Here is a 26,061-nt window from a genome sequence, read left to right as displayed (position 1 = left end):
TCCAAAAATCCCAAGTGCAAAGGCAAAGCAAAAGAGGAGAGCGGGAGGCACCACATGAATAGTGCCCCATCTAATCTACTGCATCTCAACCTCCATCTCCTTATTCTCCATCTCCTCAGTTCGTCTTCCCTGGCTGCTCTCTCGACCAGTAGGTAGGCTTAAACCCGATAGGCCCACAGCAAGTGCTGCCATCCCCGCTGATGACATACTGCTAGTATTAGTGGGTGTTGGTTGCACAGATGCATAGCTACCGAGAGAGCGTTCGGAAGTCTCAACCCCAGTTAGTACAGGTGTCCTCGAACCAGAGGGATAATCCTTATCCAGAGGTATGCCACCGCTGCGCGGGGTATTCATTTCTGCATCGCTGCGGCCAAAGGCCTCACTCCACCACCTCGTTTCACCAGGCCGAGGGAAAAGCAGGCGTTCCCGACCTCTCTTATTATCATCTATAACGGGGTCATATTGTGGGTTTATGAACTGTTCTCGCCTAGCAAGAAAATAGTCCCACACGCTTCTTGTCCTTTCCTTGGCTTTCGCTTCCACGCGCTCCTTTTCGCTGTTGAAGAGGAACGTCCCGTATTGGCATGAGTAGAGATGATACAAAAGTCGGCGAAGAAAGCGTTCGTTGAATTCAAAGCGTGTAGGATACTGATATAGCAATTGATATGTTGCATCGAGGAACTGGTGGAAAACAGGGCTGGTTTCCTTGACCTTTGTCACCTCTACACCATTTGACGGGGTAGATATCCGCGAAGTTGGTCTTTTAGAGCTATCCAAATCCAACGCCTCCGCGTCTGAATCACCTAGGGAGTCCCGGCTCATATTATCTCTGTTAAAGAAGCCCTTGGCGCTGAGGAGGGCATTTTCGAGCGCTTTTCCCGCACCACCGGCATCGCCAAAACCAGTGCGGTTAGCATCTCCGCCCAGGAAGTCATTTTCGATTTGGAACCATTTCTCGCTATTTAAAAACCCAGATCTATGGCGAAACATGTGACCAAAAGAAAGCCAATCCTTTTCAACTAAAACCATGAATCCCTCCATCGTTCTATAATATGGATCAAGGCATAATTGGCTTAACGCACTCAACTGGGAAGTCCTATCCCATCCATCCGAGCAGTGAATGAGCACGTGAGAATGCTGCAAGCCGACTTGTCGCGCAATTAAAGCCGCTCCGTCGAGTATCCCACTGATATGTTTAAGCCATCCACTCCTCGCAAGTTGATCTCGGCTTGGCCCGAATGACGTTACATCAGATTCTTTGAGCGCATCAATAACGCGATTCAGTGAGTCCCTCATAACGTGAATATTATCGATCCCCAGGTAAACCTTGGTCGCGAACTTGTAATTGTCCATATTTTCGGACCCTAGACCGACAGCCTGCATCGCGAATGCGTTCACGGTTGGACGCGCATCGACGATAAGATTGTGCTGCTGCGCTCCATAAATTTGGGGCTGGCTTGCGGCACCTTCCTCCCTTGCCGCAGATATCACCTCGTCTTCAAGCTCCTCAGCATTGGATAATTCAAAATCAGCCGGAACACTTGGCTGTTCTTCCTGGCTGGAATTTAGTGATTCAGCCTCCAAGGATGACGGAGGCGTATAGTTCGCAAGAGGTCTCTCCGGACGGGATGTCGAAAAAATAGCTGCTAGAAGTTTCTCGTCTTGTATACTTCTCTTCCCACGAACACCCACTAGCGGTTGAGAGGATCTGGTAATGGAACAACTGTTGACAGGATGGAGATAAGTAAGGACAGGTATCCGAGCCCTAGACCTATATCTCCCGGCATAGTTGAGCGTATTATCCGACATCATCGAAGGAACCGGGAGAAGAGAAGGATAGGTGGGTGAGAACTGCACACCAGATGTCAGTTTGTCTAATCCTATAGAGAAGAATCAGGATTTAGTGTTACCGAATAGTCCTGATTGATAGTGGATATTCTCCAGCCACATTTCGAATCTGGCTTTCCAACACCCAAGCGCAGCCATTCCTCCCGTGGATTGTAGATATTCCATCCGTTAAAACCCCGCTCCGGAGGTGGGGGCTGATAGGTGAACGCATAGAGCTTCTCGATCCTACCAAGCCTACATGTCCATGACTTTATACTCTCGTATGCATCCCTCGCTCTAGACTCGTTGGGAAAGGAGAAGCAGACAAATGTGAAATCACGGCATCGGAGGCGTATCGAGGAGGGTTGCCTCGAGGATGCGGCTGCCGGTCTGAACGTGCAGAAGGAAATGATCGGATATGTGATCCAGAGCTCTTTAGGTTTCGGGATCGTATTATCACCCTGCTGTTGGTCTGCACTTGTAGCAGTTGCTGGCGGGGTATGCGAAAATATGAGGTGGTGAGGTGTTAGATGCAGGGTGCCGAGGACTTGTTCCCCCCGCCTCAGAAGTGTCACATTATCCACCTTAAAGGACAGGCAAAATCGGAATGTCAGCGCTATCTGGGTGCTTTCGACGGGCTTCGAAGCAACTGTCCACCCCTACCTTTGCGATCCTCGTACGTTCCATCTTGCAAAGTCTATGTAAATCCGCGCGGTGAATTTTAAAGGAGTGGCATGATGAAGACGGGCTTGCTCCTATCGGTTTTTTATCCAGGTCGCAGCAGTTCGTGGAAGGTCATGAAGTGGACAGCAAAACTACAAAAAAAAGGAACTCAAAAGGGAACTCAAAAGGGAACTCAGAAGGACCTCGGGGAGGCTGCTAGGCAAATTATCGCCTCTCTTTGTGGACAGTGTGTTGGATCTTGTAGTGGTGAAGTTTTATTCTTTAGAGCTCTCTTGAGGTTGAGTTGGTGGTTCTTTCTAGCGTCACCCCTCCTACGTCAGACATTTGATTGCATATAAACTTTTCGGGCCACCAGCAAACTGCTGCATACCTCCACCGGCCTAGAAAAACAACATACATCATTACCCAATTTTACGCAGTGAAAAGCTGTGTTAAATATATTGGCAATAAAAAAGTTTTGATTGATGGGCCGGCGGGTATCGTCCCACACACTATTCATATAGCGGGGAAAATGGCAAGAAAAAAGGATGCTGGTTGGCCAGAAGCCCTCTTGATAATTCAGGCTCTGATTCCTTAACTATCCATGATATCCTGAAACCCAGCCTTCGTTCTTTCGTCCATGTTGCCGCCTTGTCGGCGAAAATCTCCCTTCTCCCTCCTTGTCAGCCAATATCCTCACTGCTTGCGGATTAACACTGTTGCTCCTGCATCTGGATCCAACCGGGGTAAAATCCATCCTAAGTCCTGGTATTGGCAAAATGTATCTCGCTTTGATTCGTCGTCAGCGAATTTTCTACGGAATCGAACCTTCGACTCCAAAACAGGATCAGCGTCTGGGGTTTTGAACGATTAGCATGGATGAATTAAACCTTGCAGCTGGTGACGGGAAAGGGTGCGGTAACTCCACTGTTGAATCTTCGCGAGGGACTCCTAACGCTGCGATGTCCTCGGCTTCCCATGAACTGACATATGGTCGCGGCCATATGATGTTCCTGCTGTAAATCGAGGGGAAAATTATGAAGTTGTTGCCTTGCTTGGACGATATAAACAGTACAGATTTGAGAGACATTTTGCTCGTTCTCTCCGACCTTTGTGCCTCTTCTAAAGCTCTATAGTCATCTGGATATCTGAGTATCAAACATTGATCTTGGCCCTGTAGAATGTTGGGTCAAGGCATAAAATGTGGATGCGAAAGGCAAGATGCCACCAAATTCGACCGTTGGTAGAAGCAGCAAATACGCATGCACATGTTCTGTACACTGTAATGGCCAAGGAACGCAAGATGCACTTTTGATGATAGCACCATTTGTGGGTTAGCCATTCGAATCAATGTCGAACTCTCTCATGTTGGAATACTGTTTGATCCGGTCAATTTCCTGTTCCCAACTGTCAGTGAATTCTAGTACTCGACGAGTTTTCTCTGTGATCCGTGTTCAGTTTGGCTTTCCCATTCTCCTCTAACGGTCCACGATATCTCAATGAAAATCAGGGGAAGTCTTTGTTTTCAGGACTTTCGATGATAGGGCAGCTTGGAAAATACAGCTTCCAGACCATTGACCGAAGAATGTGTCACGAGCCCCGATATGCCAAGAAGAACTAGAACGAAACAAAGATTTTAAAACCAGGTAAGGTGACATTGTCCTACATTTAAACTTTGACATTGAACTACAACAGGGTGTGCCCATCGGGGTATACATATGTTATAGCTCTCAAGGTCTTCTTAAAACAGCCAATTCCAACATCGGAATCCTGAGACATGTTGATTGGATGTTACTGACAATGACCATTATTGCAAGCAGCCCGGATTTCGGGCATTTGTTAAATCATTTTAGCCATGTCTGATCGAATCTCTTTGACTGACATGGTTTTTTCTTATATTTCCCAGTCCCTTGTGAACTTTAATTTTAACCCCTTGGACTAGCCTACCTAACTAGGCCCTACGTATCGATGAAGCAGCATTGGTACCGTGTTTTTAGATGGGCCTAAAACATGGTCACAGGCCAGAAAAGCACCGCCTTCTCAGTTCTATGCATATAGTATTTGTAGTTTTAAATAGAGTCGAAGTGCAGAGTTCCAATAAAATAAATCATGACCCCTCGCCTCTCACTTCATTTATATACTTTATTTTTAGTTTTATTTTATATTTCGTTTTTAAGAGGGGCTTATTATCCCTGGCATTTTATTTTTCAATCAACCCCCTTATGTGGGTGGATTTTAGATGTGATGGTGGGGTTTCCGAATCGACCTTGACATCAAACTTTAACATTGCGTTTTATTTAACTGGCCGATATCGCACTTCTAATTTAAACTTGACCCCGCAGCTTGAGCCGCAAACCCTTTCTACCGTTGTAGCCCTCCAGCTCTGAAAGTGCCCTTCAAGGGGCATAGAAGAAATAAAAGAAGATGTCAAATGTGAGTTGCGAAATGACAATGAAAGTTCAGAGATGCCCTTATCACTCCATGGACCATGGCCTGATGTTCGATTCCCAGGAGTGGGATAGATGCTAGTTGGCCTTCCACTGGCACCAGATCGTGAGAAAATAGTAGTAGATATTCTGCCAGCGCTTCCTCTCTGGACTTGTTAGCAGCTTTGAGCACAGAGTTGAAAAGGAAATCAGCTTATCAAAGTTGCGGTCCCTAGGTGAGAAGGATTCGGAATTTGCGCGTACACTGTCACCTGCTTTCGGGCGATGACCTCTTCGCCACCGCGCATTCTATCTGAAGTGGCCTCTATATCTGATCCCCATCCTTGTGTGTGCTCATGAGGGATCTGGCCCCCTGCCATATCTCTGCTGCGGTTGCTCCATTCCCTATTCTCCTTCTGCGAAAGACAGGCCACTTAACGTCACATAGCGTCCCTTGCAGAAGCGCGGGACATACCCGTTACAGGAGTACTAGATAGCAGGTATTCCCGGCTTGACATGTTGTCCTTAGCAAAACCCTCCCAAGGCTCTGGTATCACCTGGGTCATCGTTTCCGCCTCCTTGATCTCCGCATCTGGGTTTTAGTCAACTAGGATTGATCTTACTGACTCAGTTAAGCTTAGATATAGTGCGGGATGCGTAGTCAAGCAAAGATTCTAATAGGGTTTAAGTTTCCTTGTAATTAAACTCATAGTTTATGAGGAATCGTCAAGATTATTATAGCATGGCGAGGATAAAGGTGATCTTCTATTGTTGAGAGGTTTCCTGCTGCACAAAGGCATAGGTTGCTAATATTTTGCACAGCACATATCACTCCCGTCTCTTGTTGAAGTATGAAACTTGAAACAATGGCATGTGGGATTTTTATCACTGCATCAAGGATCAATACTTAAGGTGAGCGACATGTGAGATAAGCCTTATATATCAAGTCCATGACCGAGGGCGGCATCCCGTGTTAAGTTAAAAGGTAGAATTGGCCTCGCCCAGGCTTGATGCCGGACTTCCAACTTCTCGCTTTGGAATACTTTTTCTTTTTCTTTTCTTTTTCTTACTCTCCTTGGATAAGCTTATTTACTGGGTCAATGCTTGATAGGGTGGCAATGGCTAAAAGTGACCGATGTGAAGAGATGGTAATACGAGGGAAGAAGCGACGGGGGTGGAACTTCACCAAGGTATGGAAGGAAGGGCCAAAGCTCATCAATCCCTCTTAAGGGCTCCAAGATAACCAAGGGAGTTAAAGCAAGAATAAGAGATGGATAGCGGGTAAGGAGCTGGCAAGCAACCACAAAGAAGCCGCGGAGGGTTCAATTCCCCGCCATCCAGTCCTGACGAACATGTTTTTCGTCTTCTCCTGATTAAAAACAACAACTAAAGTCGCAATTGATGGGCGTTCTCCATCCTTAAATATGGTCCATTATTTTAGAACTATAGCCATCCTATCCTCAAGCTCCCTTTACTATATACATACCTTCACCTAATAAGTCGTGGCTGCATGTCATAAGCATAATAATTAGAAAAGCATGTTTGAAACGGAAGACAAGATCGGCATTTGAAAGAAGAGTTGGAGCTCTGATCAACAGCGACATCGGGTTGTGTAAAGCGGGTAATTTAGCGAGGCCGGGCTTTTAACGGCCAGATGATTCTTCCGGCTTTATAGCCATGGGTTTCTGCCAATTCCACTCGTACAAGTTATCGATTCTTAAACGAGTGGCGTGTTGTTCGGAATTAATTCATGGGGTAGCATCGTTCTTCGAGCCGAAAGCTGGAACCGTTAGCTGCTCTCGTGTTCGAATTCCCACGGGGCGACCACCGCACCCACACTGCCTAGAACAGAACCCTATTGACGGGGATGTCGGTCTACCTGCCGACTGATGCCTGGGGAAAGGTTTGAAATTTGAGGGTGTTGAGTGCGAACAGGCCAGTTACGCCAGTCCCCAGATTCCTGGCCAAGGCCAAGAACCGCAAGGAGATCATCACATGACCCCTTGGCAAGCGCGCCTCCAACGGCGCTTACTGATCATTGCTCATGATAGTTAACTAGTTAACTAACTTAGTTTGTTCAACAAAGTCAGTTTGGTTGAAAGAGGATATTCTTGGTGCATCTGGGCATGTATGAGTTTCTGAGTTCGAACAAGTTAGCAACCTCGGACACTCAGCGCACTTTCTGGCTGGCGGCAAAAAGTTCCAAAATGGACATCCTTCCTGACAGTATTTGAACCTTGTAGCCCTGATTCAACGCAAAGCCAGGACGTGGAGAGAGCAAAAATAAAAATGGTTTGCCGCCTTGATCGAGTTACCACGGTAGGGTTTGTCGAAAAGGTCATCTCAGCGTTAACCGCCCGCTCTCCACATGCTATGATAAAGTTCTATCGAGCCAAACCCCGCCGTTTCATGGCTCAAACCAGATGACGACCGTGGCGTCCTGCTTGTTGAAAAGACAGACAGTTGGAGCTTCTCCACTCAATCGAAAAAAACCTTGCAAAATGATATCGGGCATCTCGATGATCGCAAATCATGCGTGCAGAAGAACACACACTGAGTGTGATGCTATCACCCAGCCAGATCCATACGATTTATACAAGTGCTCGGGCAGCGTCTGCCCTCTCCATCACTTCTTCATTCTTTGTCATTACCAGTTTTCTGTGGAATAGGCTATTTCAAACACCGGTCAACAGACTCATGTTCTATGCTACGTGGGGCAATGTCCTTGCGAATGTTGCTACCATGATTGGGGGGGATGGGATCAGTCGAGGTCCCAAAAGTAGCCTCTGTATTTGCCAGGCATTTCTTGCGCAATGGTGTGTTTCCAAACCATTTCCATTTTTGAGTCTCCAGTTGATAAAAGAAGGGATATGAGCTTACACTGACATTACGTGATATTAGGTTCCTGCCAACAAATGCTTTCTGGATCTTTTGCATGTCCATCAATGTCTACCTAACATCATCCCACAGATACAGGCCGGCTGAACTAAAAGAGCTAGAATGGCGATATTTGATCTTGTGTTATGTACTCCCGTTCTTGCCCGCATTTGCCTTTCTATTCGTAAATACGAATGAAAATGGTCATATATATGGAAATACTCCCGTGAGTAAAGCGCGTGGCTGGTCTTGTGCTGTTGTTCCCCGATGATTGACTGATTGATTTTGCAGTTATGGTGCTGGATTAGACCACAGTGGCAACCTATTCGCTTGGCTTTCTTTTATGGGCCAGTCTGGCTCACAGTGATTATCACGATTTCGATCCTTCTGTATCAGGGTATTGATATCAATACAAAGCGAAAGAAGATCATGGAACTCTCTATGGATAATGTCGATGATATCCCAGACAAAGGTCACCAGCGTTGTCCCTGTGAGGCAGCTGTTATTGTGCCGAGGTCCCTTCAATCACCAAACGTAGCTGCCGAGGCGCTGAACAATGAGCATGGAAATCCTGCGACTTCTGGATTCCCAGCATCTTCTGAAGACGCTCAACATTTTAGAGAAGGAGGTATTTTTGACAGCGAAAGGGGATCCTCGAGGACAAATCTGGCAATGGCTAGTGAAACACCAAACAGGATACCAGATAGTGCGGGACTTGGCATTAATCACGAACAACCTCAAGATGAGTCGAGAGAAAACATGCAACAACATGCAACACCAGTAGAAAATGGAACCATCGACTTTGAAGCAAACGATATCGGGATTGAAGACCTTGAAAATCCTAACTCACGAAACAGCAGTTTGCCCACGAGCATCCCTTTAAGGACATACGGTGTGTCTTTGAAACGAAACCCTACTTCAGATTTTAACCACAACCGAAGTCGGAGCACCAGCCACTCCCTCTTACCAAGTTCCCAAACCGTTGAAAGACATCAAGCAACCTTCTTGTACATGAAACGAGTCTCATTGTTTTTCCTTTCATTACTCCTGACTTGGGTTCGTTACAAACCAACATAAATTCATCTCCCCTTGGTTTTTTTTTTTTGGCAATTGTCATAGTTTCATCCCCTCAACTTTTTTGGATGGAATGCTGACATAGGAGAATTACCATCCTTAAGACCCCGTCCACCATCAACCGCATCCATTACATTTCTAGTCCGGACAAACCAATGTTTGGTTTGAGTCTTTTGGCTGCAGTTGTTCTTTCACTGCAGGGCTTCTGGAACTTATTAGTGTATGTAAGCACGTCCTTCGACGCTGTCAAAGCACTCTACGCAGCGTGCCGTGTAAAATGCTGCCGGTACCCGGAGGGGTGACGTTATTCCTGCGAAAAAAAAAGTGTGTCGCTTGAGCATCTACTTGACATCATACGGATCGAGCAATTATAGCTGGTACATACTACGAAATCTTAGGCCAGGAGAAGTTTTTGGTAAACCCATTCATTGGGTAAACCCGACGTTAGCATATGGCGGGCTTTTGGGTTATGCTATGGCGGAGTGAACCGATCAGTGCATCTATTTAATAGTATCCGTCGGATGTTTTTTTTTTTTTTTTTTCATTCGCGCTGTTACAAGACACTCCCTAGCGTCTTCGGAAATCGTTGGTCTTGATGGGAGAGGAGCTCCCAACCCTCTGCTAAGACCGTAGCTCCACGGTGCGGGTCTCTAACGTTAGCGTGACGGGTTGATCTTGATCGAGTTTATCCAACCGCATGGATGCTGTCTATCGGGTTTTGGAAGATTGACCGGTTGCTCCGAATGATGGTTTGCCGCGGCATATATTTTCCATATTGCAGCGGTTTGGTGAGGTTTTAGTTATTAACGGAGGTCTTTTCCATCCTTCTCGCTCAACTTGATCGTGCCATGTTCAAAGCAACTTGGAAGGAGGGTGGCATATCGCATTACCTCTGGCAGACCTTGCGCGAGGAAGCACTGAATGATCGGAATCATTACTCTTGGGACACAAGAGGATATACCGAGCGTCCATAGATTCAAATCCTATCTTTGTCACAGGCGATGGCCCTAGTGGATGTGTCCGGTGGGAATAGAGAAGATATATGATTGAGAGGATTAGGAAGTGCCATGTATCTTCTATCTATTCTTTGTGTTCTTTAACTGTTCCATCTACTATAACTGGGTTTTGTTTTGAGACCTATTTGAGAAAACATAAAATGTGGGACTGCCTTATTGAGATATGAGGTTTATTTATTTATTTATTTTGTATTATAACTGCAGAGGAAGTATCATGAGACCTACTTGTATATAGCCAAGGAGAACCTAAACATGAACATGAATAAGAATAGGAGTAGTAACAAGCAATATTTAGAAATGGGGCTTTAATTCCTGTTGCCCTTTGCGAAACTGCAAAGCTAATTCCTCCTTTTGTATGTGTACAATTCGCAGCCTAAACAGCTCCAGCGACCCACCTAGCCTAAATAACCAAGGACCACAAGGAGCACACAACGAAAATAAATAACAAGCAAAATTAGAAAAATGCAATATGGTCTTTCGTAGGCTAGGTAAAAAGAATAAAAATGTACCTCCACAAGGGAGAAATGAGATATTGAAGATCGCTCCAGCATCACACCGGTTTACTCCGAACCATTCCGAACCTTGCGATTAAACCTATCCTCAGACTCCCCTTCTGAACCATTTTCCATCCATTCATTAAACCGGTCCTCCGGATCAAGGTTGGCGTATGGCCTGTAATCCTCTCCAACGGAAGTGGTGACGTCTGCCAACTCATCCCCGGCTGCAACCCGCTCCTTATAATTCGCCGCAGCCGCGCTCTGCTCAAACGCCATCTCGCAAGCGCGGGTATAAAATAGTTTGAACGCAGCCTGAAGTGACCCCTTAGACTTATCCTTCGCAACAGCGGACGAAAGATGGGTGTTTGGTTGGCACAGCGTCGGGCGAAGTTCGTTGTCATCCCGCCCCAGAGAAATCGACATGTCGATCATGTGTTCTGGCAGCGCAGGGCCCATGTGAACGTGTGAGTAGCAGAGCTCTAGGTCCTTGTAGTTGAAGCGCGATATTTGAGCCGATCTGAGGTAACGGATGGGAGGAAGCATGTACGTTCCCGTTACGAAGTCTGTTTCTCCTTCCCCGCTTCCTTGCGAATCCGCTGTTGTTGCGGCGGAGGACTGTTGTTGAATGACCAGCTTGCGTGGGATGGTCAGTTCACAAGAAATGGGTATACGAGGTTGCTTGTATGCATCTTCCCAGACCAGATTTCCAATGACTTCAGAAATGCTGGAGATATCGGCCCTTTGCTTCTCGGATTGAGATAAGGTAGATAGCTTGCGGCCTTGAAGGAGGTCATAGTGTGTGAATTTCTTAAAACGGAGGTCTAGTGACGTCTCAGGAAGTAATACGTCCATACTCACTCTATGGACAACGGCAGCAGCTTTTCGTAGAATTGGTAAAAGGAATTGACGCCCACGGATGAACTGTGACACGATGTCGAGCTCTAATTCTATAGGTGGGAGGCGGGTCTTGTTATCAGCTGAAGGTGTTAGGCGAATTCGGTGAAAGCTACCGTTTCCCACATTGGGTAACAGAGGAAGGCCCTGGAGGAAGGACACAGGATTGGAGATATTCGTGGCAAAAGCGCGAGGGATTGTAGAACTGAAGGATTTAAACTTCATTTTTCCGGGTTTCATTGATTGTTGGTGCGCAAACAGTGATTTTCCAAGGGAAGCAACAATGACCTCGCGAATGTGAGGTTGGCCAGGGCTGCGCCAAGTGGGTGAAGCTGGCAGTTTAAAAAGGCTATTGCATACTTTCTCGAAAGCAGATCCACGACTTTTCCGGATGAGAGCTGGTGGTGGTTCCGATTGAGTTCCACTGGGAGTTTTTGCCTCGGAAAGCGGCTTCATCCATCTCAGCCATCGTCTCTGGCGGTCAGCCCATGGCAAAAACTCCTGGTAGGAAACGGAGTACAAAACCGCTGATTCAGTGTCTGGAAAATATGTGCAAAAGCGGGTTTGGTCCTCTTCCGTCATTGATATTGCGGCTTTAATATTCCGGTACGCCTCGTCCGCCTCTTTCTCCATCTCCGAAACGAAATATATCTTAATCTGCTTTGTTCCTTGGTCTTTACAGCAAAATACATTGAGCGACTTTTGCATGGAGCGGAAAAATCGCTCCTCAAATCTTCTATTCTTTCCATGGAATACGAAACCTCTGTTGGGGAGGTCTACTGTTCTGGACATTATCCGAGGAAAAAACCCCACCACACCCTGTCGAACAAGTTCGCAGGAGCTTTCATTTGCGGTGATTCTCACAAGATTTAAAGATCGTGAAACATCTATTTTGGCGGCATAGGTGATTGCAAGGTCTTTGAGAGGACTGATATCAGGCAATAGAAGCATGAAAATCTCATGGGGGGCCAGATGAATGTCCAATTGACCGATCTCACCCGAAACAGATAGCTGCCAGCAATCTCGCAATACCATCTCTGCTAATGCAATCTTGCCGGCCATATTCCCAAGACTCCCGATCCTGGATGCCGTTTGTTTTTGGGCTTCAGGGTCCATTTCCAGAAAAAGTGACGTTCCGGGCCTCCATCCTGAATGAGGTCCCGTCAAGCCGTCGTTTTGGTCAGAGGAACTCAAAGGTGGTTCGAATTGTTTGTGGTAATCGGTTAGCTGATTAGCCGTAAACCCGTTTTCTAATATCGTCCGAAGTTTACGCCATTCATTCCGGTCCAGCTTGTCTCCAGGCTCGTGATTCCCACGGATCGTGTCAATATTTTCGATCACCTCCTTGGCGTCTCCCAATTGTAATCTTGACTTATCGACTTCTTTCAGGAGCTCAGACGGATTGTCCCAAGGAGCGTCGCCATCAGTCTCCTTCTCTAGTATCCTTGAAAATTTGCGAGCGGTCATTTGATTTGGTCGACTCGCTCTCTCCTTGAGTATCACCACCTCACCGACCTCCCCCAGCGTCTGCACATCCAAACGCGCAACATGTCTTTGGTAGCGCGACTTTTTGACACCCAATACCGGGTATAGTTTAGGGTCCTTTTCGCCAGGTTGACTCGGGGGTGCTGTGCTATTATATCGGTTTTGGCGGAGGTCAAATACACGGGAGAGGAGGCAAGTCGTCAGGGCTTTTGGAGAACGGGGAGTACAAAATTGGCATCGAAGACAGGCCGCCGCATTTTGTGACGACGCCTTAAACATCTGTAATGAGGGGACGATAGGACGAATGGCCCTGTGTTTCCGTTCACGTCATCCTGAAAAGTTGGCAAGCTTCCATCTGATGGAAGCTATAAACTTTTTTTTTATCGAGATGAATAAATATCACGTGATTTTGGGCGATTACCTCAAGGCCAGTAGCGCCAACAATTACTCTGTGTTGATGAATACCAAGGGAGATGTCCAGCCCTTAAACTAGTAGTAAATCTTGTGTGGCATGCCAAAGAGTATGCGTAGTGTATGTAAATGGACATACCATATAAATTTTAGCTTGCGTCGGGATGTGCATATCTGTATCATCAAAACAAAACCAACACAAACACCTGCAAGACTGGGCAAGTACTGGTAATTATGAAAATACACCGATTGCTAAATGTGACTGAGAACTAGTTATGTGGTTGGTCTGGATTAGGAATATTTCAAATCAAGCAAAAGGGCGACGCGAAGTCAGATAACTCATGATGAACATTTACAACGACCAAATTCGTGAGAACGTGCCAGAAGTTGTTAAATATTGACATGAATTACCATTTGTTCGAGGTCCAAGCTCAGTATATGAAAGTCCAGTAAAAGTGAGCTGTTGTTGTAGACCATATTCAGGCCACAAAAGTGGTGCTGGTTAGTGACCTATATATCAAGGTCAGCAACATATCAAGAACTTGCTGTTCATGAAGGTCATTCGTGCCTTTAGTACTATATTATAAATTCACATGGGAAGAGCTTTAGAGATCCGTTCGGCACTTGGCCCAGACCCTATCAATATTGTCCACTTATACACATTCCTGCCATAAAAGACATATTCCGGGGGATGCTGAAGAGACAAATCACTGAGGGGAAAAAATTTCCCAGCTCCTCAGATCTTCACGAAGGTCGAACTCAGAAACTTCCCTGGTTTTCCTCGTTCTTTCTCGGATCCCGTATCCGGAATGTTCCAGGTTTTCTTTATTTTTGCTGAGGCCTCTTTGATGCCTTCCATAGGATAATTTAGACCTCCCATCATCCGTGCCGTCACGAATTGTCCGTCGGGAGTCGGCATCACTAAAGGACCTCCTGTCTTCATTATCATCGTCTAGTCTTAAACTGGGGCCACCTGTTTCCCAGCCGTCACCTCCTGCGAAAATATCTTCGATCAAACGATCAGGAGAGAGTTCACCAGCTCGACACGCCCAAGAGGCAGCTAGTGAACGGCGGTACATGTCCTGCAGGTCGCCAGCTTCTCGGCTCCAGCTATTAATTGAGGGAATACTGGACGAGTTTTGCAAGTCGCCCTGTTCCGCGGATATAAAACCTCCAATCCCACCAAATACCATGGCAGTTTTGAGAGGGGGTCTATAAATAGTCAATTCGGCGATGTTGTCGAATAGGTGTTTTCAGACACTTACGTGATAAAGTTGGTATCTCCCTCGACCTGATGCATCACAATCCCAACCTTCAAGGTGCCGTTGATTTTGCTGTCCTGCATCAAATACCGCCTAGTGACTCCTTCGCCATCCTCATTCTTCTCTACATACTCCGCAAGATTCAGTCGAACATTTCCTAGAAGATGCTTATCCCCGCGACCACCGGTGTTAAACTCTTGAAAAATCTCGAAATGGATTTGGCATTCCTGGAGCATCTGATTTCGGTCCACAGTAAGTCTGACGGGAAGAACTTTCTCGTAGTCCCATGAAGCTCGATGGTCCTGGATGACGGCTTTATCCGTCTGTCCACGATGCTCAGCTGAAGTAGACGAAGGGAGGTGCCATTTCGCGTAAGACAACCCAACAACAAGCGGGATGTTATTCAAGTCAATTATCTTGATAAATAAGTTATTCTAGTCCATGTATAGCGGGGTGATAAGGATTTCAAAGCATACCCGCAATTTAAATTCGAACTTAGGCTGCAGGGTGGTTAAACTGAGGTGAGCGTGTGTTCATTAGTTCAAGGGGAGGAGAGATATCATTACCCGCCTGTTTTTGGGGACTGTGAGAGTGCCGGTTAGCGTTTTGGCCGAGTACACCATGTATTCCCAGGGTTTCACCTTGGCTCATTGCTGTGCAGGACAAGGAGAAATTGAAATAGCTCACCAAAGGCCTGCATTGTGGAGGTGTGTGCAGCCTGTCCAATTTGGGTGGTGTATTTCACATAGCAGATCTGTCGGGTGATTGCTTCCCTATAATTTCCATGGATTTGTATATACGCCGTCCTCAGTATTCCACAGACATAAACAACAGAGAATGTTTGCTTTGATCTAACTATTACAATTGGTTGGATGAAACAATGTATTTTTACCTCTGGGTTCTTGTCAAGCTTATATCTATCATCACGTGCCTGTTTAGTTTATCTGGATCCATGGTTGGTGTTGAATTTTGAATTTGCCAGAACTATTTGCTGATTCATGGCAAATCACTATTTCTGTTATTGTATCTACTGCAGAAAACCTTTGAGATAACATACAGAGCTATCCAGTGCAGTGCATCGTGTTCCTACCGGGCAAAATCACGGGGGGAGGGTTTTTTTCGAACCTTATCACGTCGCGACAATGAGCCGGCTACCACCATCACCACCCCCAGAGCCTGCGTTGCCTGAAGGACAGTCAAGTCACTCGTCAGAGCCTGTCCCTCTTGATGCGGAAATACGCACGACGCCAATTCACCATCTTTTACCAGAGATTCGCGTCCCGTCTGATGCTCTACCGGCACATCGTTACCACCCAATCACCTGCACTCCGCTTGACGCTGTCGAGTACCGCGCCCAGCTACAGTCATTGCGAAAGGAATATTCAACTTCAGTCGCTGCTGTCAAGGGCCAGGAGGAAATGGCGAGGGAGATAAGAAGACGGATGAAGGAAGCAGAGGAGAAGAGAGAAAATTTGCACAAGCTCATGAAGCGGAAGACAGAAGAGAGAGAGACCGAGCGGAGGGTTTTCCAGAAGATTAAGAGGGAAAGAGAGGGCAAAGCTTAGCTCTTCTTCTCGACCTTGTTGAGACAGAAATGGATGGGGTGGGTATCTTGCACGTCATCCTCAAAATGCACCAATTTGGTGCAGTCGTATATTTGCGGCACATCCTTTTGACGGCTGCGAAGAATACATCTCTGAACTACTCATCTTCCCGATCTACAAAATTGGACTATAAGATATTTTCGAGGCACTCTTGCTTACGGGCTGTTGGGAAATAACTCAATACCAGTTACGAAAGGGCCTTGTGTTAACTGGAAACCTACGAATGTTAATGATTTTTGCAGAAGCCGCAGATGACAAAAGAATGTTGTTAGAGGAGGAAAGACGTATTATGACGATCGGGGGAACGGGTCATAGCAGAATATCGGGTAGACGGGTTGCCAAATGTATATGTGCGACAGGTCGACCTTCCGGGATTGGGAATGGATTTCCTTTAAAAATCAAGATCCATCAAGACACAGGTTCATTTCTTTGAATATCTGCTCGATGACCTAACTACATTGGACATGTCGCCATGCACAAGCTACTCGTGGATATTATCATACGACAGTGGTAGCGATAGATATATGAGTTATCTAGATACCGTTCGCTCAACCTCATCCCGAACCTGTGGAGAAAAATGCTAGAAATATCAAACTACCTGGAGTTATTCGTTGATGCTGTCACCTTTCGGGCACCTCAGAACTGGTGCTTGGGCTCCGTGATCTCTCTCCTGGTTCTGTGGCCATCCTTATCTCGTCACTCGTCAATTCCAGTCAACGACAGGCTTAAGACCCAAGCGGTTCGAGCAGAACATCTACAATATCAACTATTTCAAGATATCATCGCTCAGGATCCTTGGTGCTCATTTGCGATGGTCCACGTACCTTGCTGCCTTCTTGATCAAATTCTTGGTCATATCAACGAAATCACGCGAAAAAAGTTTGCTTCCGTTGTCGGGGAGGCTTCTGGTATTTTTCAAGAACTCAGGAGTGATGGCTGACCCAGTGGCCATGAGCAGGTTCTTCGTAACCTTCGTTGATTTGCCGTCTAGGAGGTCGTTAACATGGCGGACCACGGATTGTACTTGTCTAAGAAACTCGCCGTTTGAGAATTTCATCGATGTTTCGAAGTGTTACCCCGATATGATATTCACCCCCTAGCACCTGTTCTAAAGCAGGAGCAGGAACGAAAGGAAGGAAGGAGATGAGAAGGAATGATTGTATGTTGTTTTCCTTTGTTGGACGTTTTAAGTCGAGATTTTATTTGTTTGTTTTGCGAGGCTGGGTAGCAATGACACGAACTGAGAATATGGTCGTTCGCGTCCTTTGGCCTGGAGATTGGACTTGGCTTGAATTCTGAAATTCCTGGCTCGAAGGAGCTTTTGCCGGATATATCTGTTATAGATACATACCAACGATAGCCCATCAAATCTAAGGAGAACGTTTGGGATGTGAGTGGTATCATGGTGTTCCCAGCAGATTTACCTGGGGACTTTTAGAGTTATTCGAATAATACCTAGGAGTCAATCTCTCAATTGACAACGCGAAATGGTGAACGGCTTCAAAAGTTCTGAGCGATAAGAATCCCGCAGGCCATTTCGGCATGATAATGCTTGTTTTCTCAGATATGTTGCATGCCTGGAGACCTTATCCCAGGTCTTCTCAAGAAGCTTTTTAACGTCCTGGCCCTTGCCGCTGACCCATAATTGAGAAATCCTGTCGAACTTCGCAACTCCGAGACTGTTTCAAGCAGGGAAATTTGCATGCCCATGGAGCTGTCTACCGCTTATTTCGACTATCCTAGCAGCGCTCCGATATCTTGTTTACTGAGTTCGAAACCGGACTCCAAGGACTCTCGTAATATCACCAGAAGGCTAAAAAAGATGGAGATAGTGCGGGAATTTGCTCATAGTTAATCCTCTCGCCAATAATGCAACGTTCATGTGAGCTCGGTCAGCTAAGTCTATATGGATCAGCAACTAGTATATTTGGTGTGATTACCCAGGTGGAATGAGCGAAAAACCTGGGTGAGAAGAACAACACACCCATGGCGATCATCATCGGGCGTGCAATCCGCATTTTATTCCTCCTACTCCGCGTTGAGCGAAACTTTGTGGAACCTTCATCTATGGGTTTAAAAGAGGAGAATTAAATATGCTGGGAATCTTGCTGGGGAAGTGTGACATTCCAGAACTCGGCAAAAGACGTCTAAGGACGATACCTATCAGGACAAAACATATATAGATTTGAATTTTTTTTCCATACATTCATTCAACCTACTCCGTCTTGTTGAATTCATAGCTCACAGCTCTCCAAGAAGCATCCCCATATCCCACAACATCAAATTTCTGACTCCAAAAGGATATATAACTTGAATAACCTCCACAGTATCCAAAAAACCAAGGTAGGCTGCAAATCTCGACTAGCGAATATATCATCGACACTTGATCAACTGCGGAGGGCAACTGTTCGCACTCGTATAACAAGGGCGCTTCCCGAGGGAGATTCGGCTTTTCTGTTGTATCTTTATCAACGTGAGTAAGGACCAGCAACAACGATCTCGAATGATGAATTTTGTTTGTAATATTATTCATCAATCGTTGGGTAGTTAATAGTCACTAATGATCGAGAAATCCTTTTTACCCAAATTACTAAAATTAATTCTAGTTGAGCGGCGTAAGAAAAAAAACCTTTCGATATGTTAACCACCATCAGGAATACGGGGGTGTCTGGCTTGGAAGCCCATGGAAGGCTGAGATCGATTCAAATCGATTTCAATCCTGAAAGCGACATGACGCTGGTTATGCCTATTCTCTGCACTGGCTGGCTGGTTTTTGGCGCTCTTGGAGTCCTGGGCGAAAGGTGTCCGACACTTGGTCCCCTCATGCATATCGACGTAAAGGAACAGCTTCAGTTTCACTTCAATTGTTTCCGCTATGGCATTCAGCCTGCTAATTCCCATTCCCGCGACAGGGTTGCCTCTCCGCGTTTTGTCAATCGCGCGAGGATGTAATAACCTACATCCATCCGGATCGCACGGCAGGTGCTAATCATCAGGCTGCAGGACATTAATAGTTAGAAGGACCGATATTGCATAAATTCAACCGATCACGGACCTCGCAAGGCTGATTTACCTACTTGCCCCCATCTCTTCGGCGTCTGTTACCCTTGGCCACTTGCGATAAATCGGGGATAGGGCTGAACAAACGTTGAAAGAGAGCAAAAAACCCATACTGCCACCCTGATTTCGCTCTAGTAAATTGACCAACCCATGGGAGAGTATGGCGCCATTTTTTACAGCCTCGCAGCAGCCATATACATAAAATGCAAGCGAATGTTATAGTAAGTATGAGATCAGCTGAAAATACCAGATGCATTGCGTTGGGGTGTCCTCGGCCTTTCTTTCTTCTCCCATGATCGAAAAAACCGAATTTGTCACAGCTACTCCATCTCCCTGTAGAAAGACAGGAGTTGCCCTAAGGCATAGCATGGTGCCATCAAATTTTCGCAAAATCAAGCACATGTATGAGGAGTCTGTTACAGTGTCAAGCTTACGCCGCGCCTGCACATCGAAGAAAGGAAGGTCATAGCCACTGCATCGAGAGTCACCCGCCGCTCATTCACAGGTTCTCTCACATTTATCTGCCATACAGATATCGGGTTCCTTTTGCAAAAGCACAATATTTGATTCCCCTATTTCGTGCGCATGCGCACTAGCATATCATACGAATGCAAGGAGTGATAGAAAATAGTATGCAAAAGTCGCCCTGCATCAAACCAGAGAGAAGCTTCCCCGTGAAAGCGTAACAACAGGTGGCAGGTCCTTCACGTAAATATGAAAAAGCGGAACAATACCTTCCCAAACATAGACTTGGAATCCGCACACCACATATTTGCAACTCGCTTGAAAGCATTGGAGGAATTTTGAAACAAGAATTCTCGTGGGCTGGGATGGGACATCGCAAAGAAACGACAAAGATGTCCCTCTCCCATCACCCACATCACAAAACTTGAAACTCAACGGTGAAACCCCCCGAGTCCTGAAATAAACTGTACGCGTAGGTAGCATCGTGGGAAAATCGCGTCGGAAGGGCCCTTGTGCATCTCTCGCAGTTTTGAAGACAGGCAACAATTGATTCCATTCTGACCTGGTGCTCGCCCCCAAAGTTCACGGAGACATGTCAGCGATGAGATGACATCTGCGTCATGCGAAAGGCAAGCTCGGAAACTTAAGAAGCCTAAGAGACCGTCACGCGCTCTCGTGTATCATTGAAAACTCGCTCGGATGCCGCACAGGTCGCGTCAAGCACGCAAAAAAAAAAAAAAAAAAGAGCGGGGTGGAGGGGGGGAAAGGGTTGTTGAAACTGCTAAAGCCGCTGTCCGCGGGTGTAAGTTTGATAAACTAACCAGGAAACTATGTCAGCACTTATTCTTACGTTGCCATGCAAGAGACATCTACAGTGGGCTGCTGGGCTGCTACATATTTCTGTGCATCTTCTTTTCTCCCCTTGGCGATGAGGGTTTCATGAAAGTCGGAATCATTTTCATGGGCTATTTCTTAAAATGAAAGTGTGGCGAGAATATCACGTTCATCTTCTGTGCCCTTGTGATATATATTTTGGTCATTTCTTCAATCTACTGAACAATGAACGGACCTGACTGCCTTTTCCTAAGGCCAGCAAGGCCCCCCCAAAAAAGACACGATCTAACGAAGGTAGTTCGCAGACAAGCGCAAGCATGGAAAATTCGCTCTAAGGAGAGGCGGTGAAAGCTCCTGGGAAAATTGGAAGAAGTGGTCACTTGGGGAGGGCGGTTGTATTTGGCAGATGTATCTGCGTATGCTATGGGAAAGTCAAAGTTAATGGGCAATATCGCCAGGGCAATTGATTTGGTGGTGGAGATGTGAATTTCGACGAAAGCAGCTCTGAAGTCTATCTCTGATGGCCCAACCCCCCTCCACCGCTGAGGGAATAAGTGATCTCCGGGTCGGCGGTGAAGGTGGGCCCGTCAAGAAGAAAATCGACATATGGATGATAAAAATGCGAACTTGAAAATCGTCTCCCTCAGGGCCCATAATTCTCTGATCATCGGGCTGTCAAAATTATAGTGTTCTCCAGTAGGTGACGTCGTGGCGGGGGCTCAGATTCAGCTGGGCTGGGTGATGTCTTGCTGCATGCACGGGGATAGCGCCCGGCCAAGCAGTACGCTGGACAGGGCGGCGATGAAACAAAACACGGGCTCTGATGAAACTGCAGATTTATTCATGACTCACGTAATGTGCATGCATCAATTTTTTTTTTGGGAGGGTTCTCATCCGTGGGCGACGCTGGAAAGAAAAGATGTTACTGCTGCGGTTTCAGAACGCCTGTCTGCAGTCAAAACTACTGGTCCAAATGCACAGCGATCCCGCGTCCGTTGGGTTTTTCAGCTTGGATGTCCAAGTAGTTCAGAGCCAGCATGGCGTCATGGGGCGTTGAGGTTTCGCCCGGACGCGCGACGATGGGGATGGCGAAATGTCGCGTCTCTTGGAGGGAGTTTTTGATGCAAAAATTGACGGGAAGAGGTATGTTCTGTGGCCCAGGGCAGGCCAAGAGGGGACACATGGATGGAATTCAGGCTGCATTTTCATTTTGCCTCTGCTGCCAGAGAGTAGAATGCTTCTTCATATTCAGTATTACTGTTTAGAACAGGTTCATACAGCGTGAAATTTTCGAAATATTTATGCATGTCACCCGGGCTAAAGAGGCTTGAGTCGCTGCCTTATGCAGCGTTGACTTAGGAGCACAGCCACGGAGTGAGGCACAGTCAGGATTATCGTATTGCCGAGGGAGTCTGGCGTGATCAGTATCAACATGATTTGCCAGAAACAGCATGACAGATGACAGGACCAGCTTTGCCTCATGATATGAAATATTTAGGGTGTCATCTGCCGGTGAGAGTTGAGATGACGTCTATTTGTGACCCGCCAGCTTTCCTCCAGCTCCGCACAGAGCCGGTTGAAAGCGACCTTTGCGAGCTGGACAATAAGCTTCATGCTGTGGAAGCTGCCTCTCCCAGCGCGTGTGCTGCAGCATCTGGTCGCTTGGCCCTACAAAGCTCTTGTTCGAATCGGACAGCGAATGGCCAGTAGAAACAGCCCATTTTTGAGCTTGACGAGCGCAGGTGGAAATGCCAGAGCTTGTTGCAGCCGACGGCACTGCTGACCCCCTAACTTCACAGGACTAGCTAGTAATAATTACACACAGCTTCTGTGCCGCTGAATGGAGCCCTGGAGATCGCTGGAGATCACGGGGCATCTCAGCCTTGGAACGCTGATGACTGTGGACAGGTATTGTCACCTGATTCTGAAACAGTGCCCGGGTGAGTGAGAATTACAGTTGGTGGTGAGTGATTGAACATCGAAGTCAAGACCAAGCCCAGAATGTCGGGACGACCACAAAAGGAAATATGACTCGTACAAAGCACAAACTACCGCTCCATAATGAAAGCAAGGGAACATTCCCTCGCCATATCAACGCTTTATTGAAAAACACCCTGCAGCTCTCGGGGAGCTTATCCTTGTGCACAAAGGGCCCGGGACGTTGTGTTGAAAATGATGTGCATGCCAGGAACGGGCTATGTCCAGTGCTCTCCTGGTCCGTGGGCTTAGCGGGCTGTAGCCTGGCGTTTTCTTCCAGAAAGCCTGGAATCATGGTGGAGACCGGCTCGACCCAATCGGCGATCAGAACAGGGATCTCGTCAAAGTAGCAGGATTTGGGGTCGTTGGGGAATGGCGAATCTGATGCCCAAACCTTTCCAAGACACAACCCACCATCAGCTGAACCTGTCCTCGAAAAGGTTTCGATACTGGAACTTATTGGAGTCCATTCGCCGGCTAGGTCTGGTAAACCCGCTTCCCGCCCAGTATTGACCCTGCCTCCCGTCCCACGGTGGTCCATATCCTCGCTGACGCCTGCCATTTGTTGAACTAAAACATCTTATTCTCATACACGAGCCGGTCGATATGTTTCGAAACGGAAGCCTTGACCACTTTTCTTTGCCCTTGTCTGGCGCCATTGCAAAGCGCAAGACAGGGTTTTCAAGATCCATGGGTTGACGCTCGCCCGATGCAGAAGACTTGATCTGGGACACCCTTTTGGTGGGGGGGGGGGGTTGAAGTTGCATGAATTTTACCTTGTTCAATGCATTCATCGGTTCTCAAAAAGTGACTTTCCTTCCTTGAATTTCCAACACGGGCTAGGGATGCATTGGATATGATGCTCGGGCCTTAGCGCTTGAGCAAAGTCGATCCAGAAGAAACGGGATGAAAGCGAGTCTAGATGGCTTCACACTCTGTACAATCGGCGAAAAAACAGAAACTAGAAATTTTTATTTTCATTTTTCATTTGATATGCGAGTAGGCTTGATGGCATTGCGCCCCGCAACAGAGGAACATTCACGAGTTTCGCCGGTATGGTTCATCTGAGCGTGCAGAAAGATTTTCCGCATTTATTTTTCCAACCACTGGAAGGACAGAAACTATTGTGGTAATTTCACCTGCAGCAAGATGTGACCACTACCATCGATCCCCGCTAGAGTCTATCAATTAGAGAACCCGCGGCAGCTGCAACCATTGTTATTGCGATTATCCACAAAGCTTGGGACCCGGAGCTCATCAAAAACCTATCTACCTATCCGAATACTTATGTCCACCAAGGTGTGGGCTGATGTGCCGTCGAGGGGAGGCAGTATTGTCCCATGAGTGCCAGAAGCGGCGCAGGAAGGGATTGTAGATAAATTTCTCGCCACGGAGGAATTGCACTATTATTGCATGTTTAGAGAGCTGCATATCGACTGAAGCCTTTTACGGGTATGGATTCCTGGAGTCGTCATCGGCAAAGGATATCTCGTCTGCTGCTCCTTTTTCGTCGTCTATCCTCTTCATCTGGCCGGGCCTCCACCGTCGACTGACAAGGTGACTCCTTAGTCGAGTCTATCTAGTCCCGCTCGGGCTCGGGTTGAGCGATACAAGAGCTGATATCCGTCGTACCATACCATACCTTACAATACAGCCTCCACTCCACCCACGAGCCAGCTGGGCCAGCCTTTGCCCGGCATCGCATGCATACTGAAGCCAAGCTACTTAAGGCAGGCTGCATTTGACTGGTTTAAAATACAGTACCGAGTATGGCATACAGAGATACCGTATCCGCCACCGCAATCCGTCCTAAAACCTCTGCATGCGACCATCTGCGACCATCTGCAACCACCCACTTGCCGAGCATAACTTGAGCAAAAAACGATATGGATAGAAAATTATTGAAACGGGAGGGAAAAAAATTTGAAAGGCAAAGTAAAACGCCGTGCATCGTGTGGACGCGAAGTGCCTTCGAAGTCAGCGCGCCATGATTTTGAACGGGCCTGCGCTGATATAACCTCGCTTCGCCCCCGCCTTTCCTCTACTTCGGAGCATTCCTTATTTCCCCTTCTGGCTATTCTCGCCATCTCCTTACTTCTTCCTCTTCTTTTGTTTCTTCCGTTCATCTCCATCGTTTTGCTGAACCCTTCGCCCACCGCATCTTCCCACCGCTTCCCCCGCGCCCTCTAAAACCCTCCTCCCGCCACCCTCACTTTATACTTATGCTCTTCCTTTCCCTTCCCGCTTCTCCCTCCCTCCTTGGCGCTTCTTTGCTCTCATACAAAGCGTGGGCGAATGGTGCATTTATTATTATAATATATAAATATATATATGTGGACCATTATACTCATTCTAAATTTCTATCTACTTATTATTGAAGCGCTCCCCTGCTTGGCCCTATCTCCCTAGTGCCCCTCAGCCAGAATGCCCACAATTCTACTTCCAGCGTCCGCTGCTGCCTTCGCGCCAAGGTCGTCTCCAAATGTCGTGTTAAACTCCCGGGTAGAACCGTGGTTAACTGTTACATTGAAAAGAGTCAACCGGGTCAAGCGTCCGCTTAATAACGTCACGCAGCACACACGATGTCTGACCGAAACCCTCTCATCGCCGAATGCCATCTGGACTCTTTGTTCGATTATGCTTCCAAAGGCTCCTGAATCGGAATTGCGACAAGACGACAATCCCTTAGTGGAAGCATTGTATAACTACCAACTTCTTCACGTAGAGGCGTACGTTGTTCACGTTGACATGGTTTCCCAGAACGAAGTCGCCTTCAAACTCACTCCAGAGACTATTGAATCGCTAGTTGAGTATCATAAGGACATCTACTCCGTGGACACTGCGGCCAACACCTGGAACTGGTCGGAGAAAGAGATACAGCTTAAGAAATTACAGGAGGAATTCGTTCAGGCCGCCAACAGATTCGTATATCGCACATCTGCGACTGCGCTCGAGGGGATGGAGGAGGATGGTGCTGGTGAACTACTCTGTGGTCGAAGCGATGAGGCCAAGGCTGCCATTCTTGGATTGTTTCTGCCACTGCTACCTCCTCCACCCCGCATTGTTGATGTGGTGAGGCCTACTCCACTCCTTCCCAGCTCGACCGGGCCTGATAACTGGTGGCACAGTCCAATCCATCAACCTCACACCGAACAGGTTGATTCATGGAAAGTTGTCCCGTCCAGCCCCAGCACGACTTCCTCGAGCGATTCACACCAGAGCCTTTGGGCTGCCAGCCTTGCGCTTAATGAGATTCAAGTTTTGTCGCCAGCTCCGTCGCACAGCCAACCGTACTCCACCGCGGCTTACAGTGAGCCTCAGTACTTCAGCGCTCCAGTGACCACAGCATCAATTCAGCAGTTCTTGCTACCCAGCATGCTTGCGCAGCAACAATGTAGCACTGCAGCGAGTATTAGCGGTTTTGGTTGGGGTGAGCGCTACCAGGACTTTGCCCTTCCCTATGGAACTACAATGTAGCAGCCACAGGGAGTCAGGTTACGCGCGGACCTGCGAGAGCATGAACTGGGATTATGTTTCCATCAATAACTACATTCCAGAGACACCTTAGCTCAGTGAACATGTGGTACTTTGACCAATGTTTGTAATGAGACATGCGACTTTTGATACCTAGACAATGCGAAACCAACGACATTCACGGCATACCCGGACGGCGTTTCATTTAATCCGAC

The 26,061-nt window shown here is 47.1% G+C and overlaps 10 protein-coding genes across 10 annotated transcripts; 3 read left to right on the top strand and 7 right to left on the bottom strand.

The window, feature by feature from the left end:
* Positions 1 to 75: 75 nt before the first annotated feature.
* On the bottom strand, positions 76 to 2,514 carry HCBG_06960 (phosphatidylinositol 3-phosphate phosphatase; the record flags this gene model as incomplete). Its single annotated transcript, XM_045434009.1, has 3 exons — positions 76 to 1,851; positions 1,911 to 2,411; positions 2,491 to 2,514. The coding sequence occupies 3 exons, from the start codon at positions 2,512 to 2,514 to the stop codon at positions 76 to 78; spliced, it is 2,301 nt and encodes a 766-aa protein (XP_045285490.1).
* A 2,403-nt stretch (positions 2,515 to 4,917) lies between these two features.
* On the bottom strand, positions 4,918 to 5,839 carry HCBG_06959 (uncharacterized protein; the record flags this gene model as incomplete). Its single annotated transcript, XM_045434008.1, has 3 exons — positions 4,918 to 5,099; positions 5,392 to 5,508; positions 5,824 to 5,839. 3 exons carry the CDS (start codon positions 5,837 to 5,839, stop codon positions 4,918 to 4,920), a joined length of 315 nt encoding a protein of 104 aa, XP_045285489.1.
* Positions 5,840 to 6,771: 932 nt separating this feature from the next.
* On the bottom strand, positions 6,772 to 7,258 carry HCBG_06958 (uncharacterized protein; the record flags this gene model as incomplete). Its single annotated transcript, XM_045434007.1, has 2 exons — positions 6,772 to 6,947; positions 7,096 to 7,258. The coding sequence occupies 2 exons, from the start codon at positions 7,256 to 7,258 to the stop codon at positions 6,772 to 6,774; spliced, it is 339 nt and encodes a 112-aa protein (XP_045285488.1).
* Positions 7,259 to 7,671: 413 nt separating this feature from the next.
* On the top strand, positions 7,672 to 9,353 carry HCBG_06957 (G-protein coupled receptor; the record flags this gene model as incomplete). The annotated part of the gene is made up of 4 exons (XM_045434006.1): positions 7,672 to 7,704; positions 8,085 to 8,849; positions 8,972 to 9,087; positions 9,242 to 9,353. The coding sequence occupies 4 exons, from the start codon at positions 7,672 to 7,674 to the stop codon at positions 9,351 to 9,353; spliced, it is 1,026 nt and encodes a 341-aa protein (XP_045285487.1).
* Positions 9,354 to 10,443: 1,090 nt separating this feature from the next.
* Positions 10,444 to 13,038, bottom strand: HCBG_06956 (uncharacterized protein; the record flags this gene model as incomplete). Its single annotated transcript, XM_045434005.1, has 1 exon — positions 10,444 to 13,038. One exon carries the CDS (start codon positions 13,036 to 13,038, stop codon positions 10,444 to 10,446), a length of 2,595 nt encoding a protein of 864 aa, XP_045285486.1.
* A 611-nt stretch (positions 13,039 to 13,649) lies between these two features.
* HCBG_06955 (uncharacterized protein) lies at positions 13,650 to 15,132 on the bottom strand (the record flags this gene model as incomplete). Its single annotated transcript, XM_045434004.1, has 5 exons — positions 13,650 to 13,680; positions 13,882 to 14,382; positions 14,436 to 14,848; positions 14,909 to 14,948; positions 15,074 to 15,132. 5 exons carry the CDS (start codon positions 15,130 to 15,132, stop codon positions 13,650 to 13,652), a joined length of 1,044 nt encoding a protein of 347 aa, XP_045285485.1.
* A 442-nt stretch (positions 15,133 to 15,574) lies between these two features.
* Positions 15,575 to 15,997, top strand: HCBG_06954 (uncharacterized protein; the record flags this gene model as incomplete). The annotated part of the gene is made up of 1 exon (XM_045434003.1): positions 15,575 to 15,997. One exon carries the CDS (start codon positions 15,575 to 15,577, stop codon positions 15,995 to 15,997), a length of 423 nt encoding a protein of 140 aa, XP_045285484.1.
* A 675-nt stretch (positions 15,998 to 16,672) lies between these two features.
* HCBG_06953 (uncharacterized protein) lies at positions 16,673 to 17,580 on the bottom strand (the record flags this gene model as incomplete). Its single annotated transcript, XM_045434002.1, has 3 exons — positions 16,673 to 16,712; positions 16,861 to 17,064; positions 17,492 to 17,580. The coding sequence occupies 3 exons, from the start codon at positions 17,578 to 17,580 to the stop codon at positions 16,673 to 16,675; spliced, it is 333 nt and encodes a 110-aa protein (XP_045285483.1).
* A 4,799-nt stretch (positions 17,581 to 22,379) lies between these two features.
* Positions 22,380 to 22,934, bottom strand: HCBG_06952 (uncharacterized protein; the record flags this gene model as incomplete). Its single annotated transcript, XM_045434001.1, has 1 exon — positions 22,380 to 22,934. The coding sequence occupies one exon, from the start codon at positions 22,932 to 22,934 to the stop codon at positions 22,380 to 22,382; it is 555 nt and encodes a 184-aa protein (XP_045285482.1).
* A 1,862-nt stretch (positions 22,935 to 24,796) lies between these two features.
* On the top strand, positions 24,797 to 25,849 carry HCBG_06951 (uncharacterized protein; the record flags this gene model as incomplete). The annotated part of the gene is made up of 1 exon (XM_045434000.1): positions 24,797 to 25,849. The coding sequence occupies one exon, from the start codon at positions 24,797 to 24,799 to the stop codon at positions 25,847 to 25,849; it is 1,053 nt and encodes a 350-aa protein (XP_045285481.1).
* Between the last annotated feature and the right edge of the window lie 212 nt (positions 25,850 to 26,061).

Source organism: Histoplasma capsulatum, assembly GCF_000150115.1.
Source record: "Histoplasma capsulatum G186AR genomic scaffold supercont2.10, whole genome shotgun sequence".
NCBI classification, from domain to species: domain Eukaryota; kingdom Fungi; phylum Ascomycota; class Eurotiomycetes; order Onygenales; family Ajellomycetaceae; genus Histoplasma; species Histoplasma capsulatum.
This window is presented reverse-complemented; position numbering and strand designations above follow the sequence as displayed.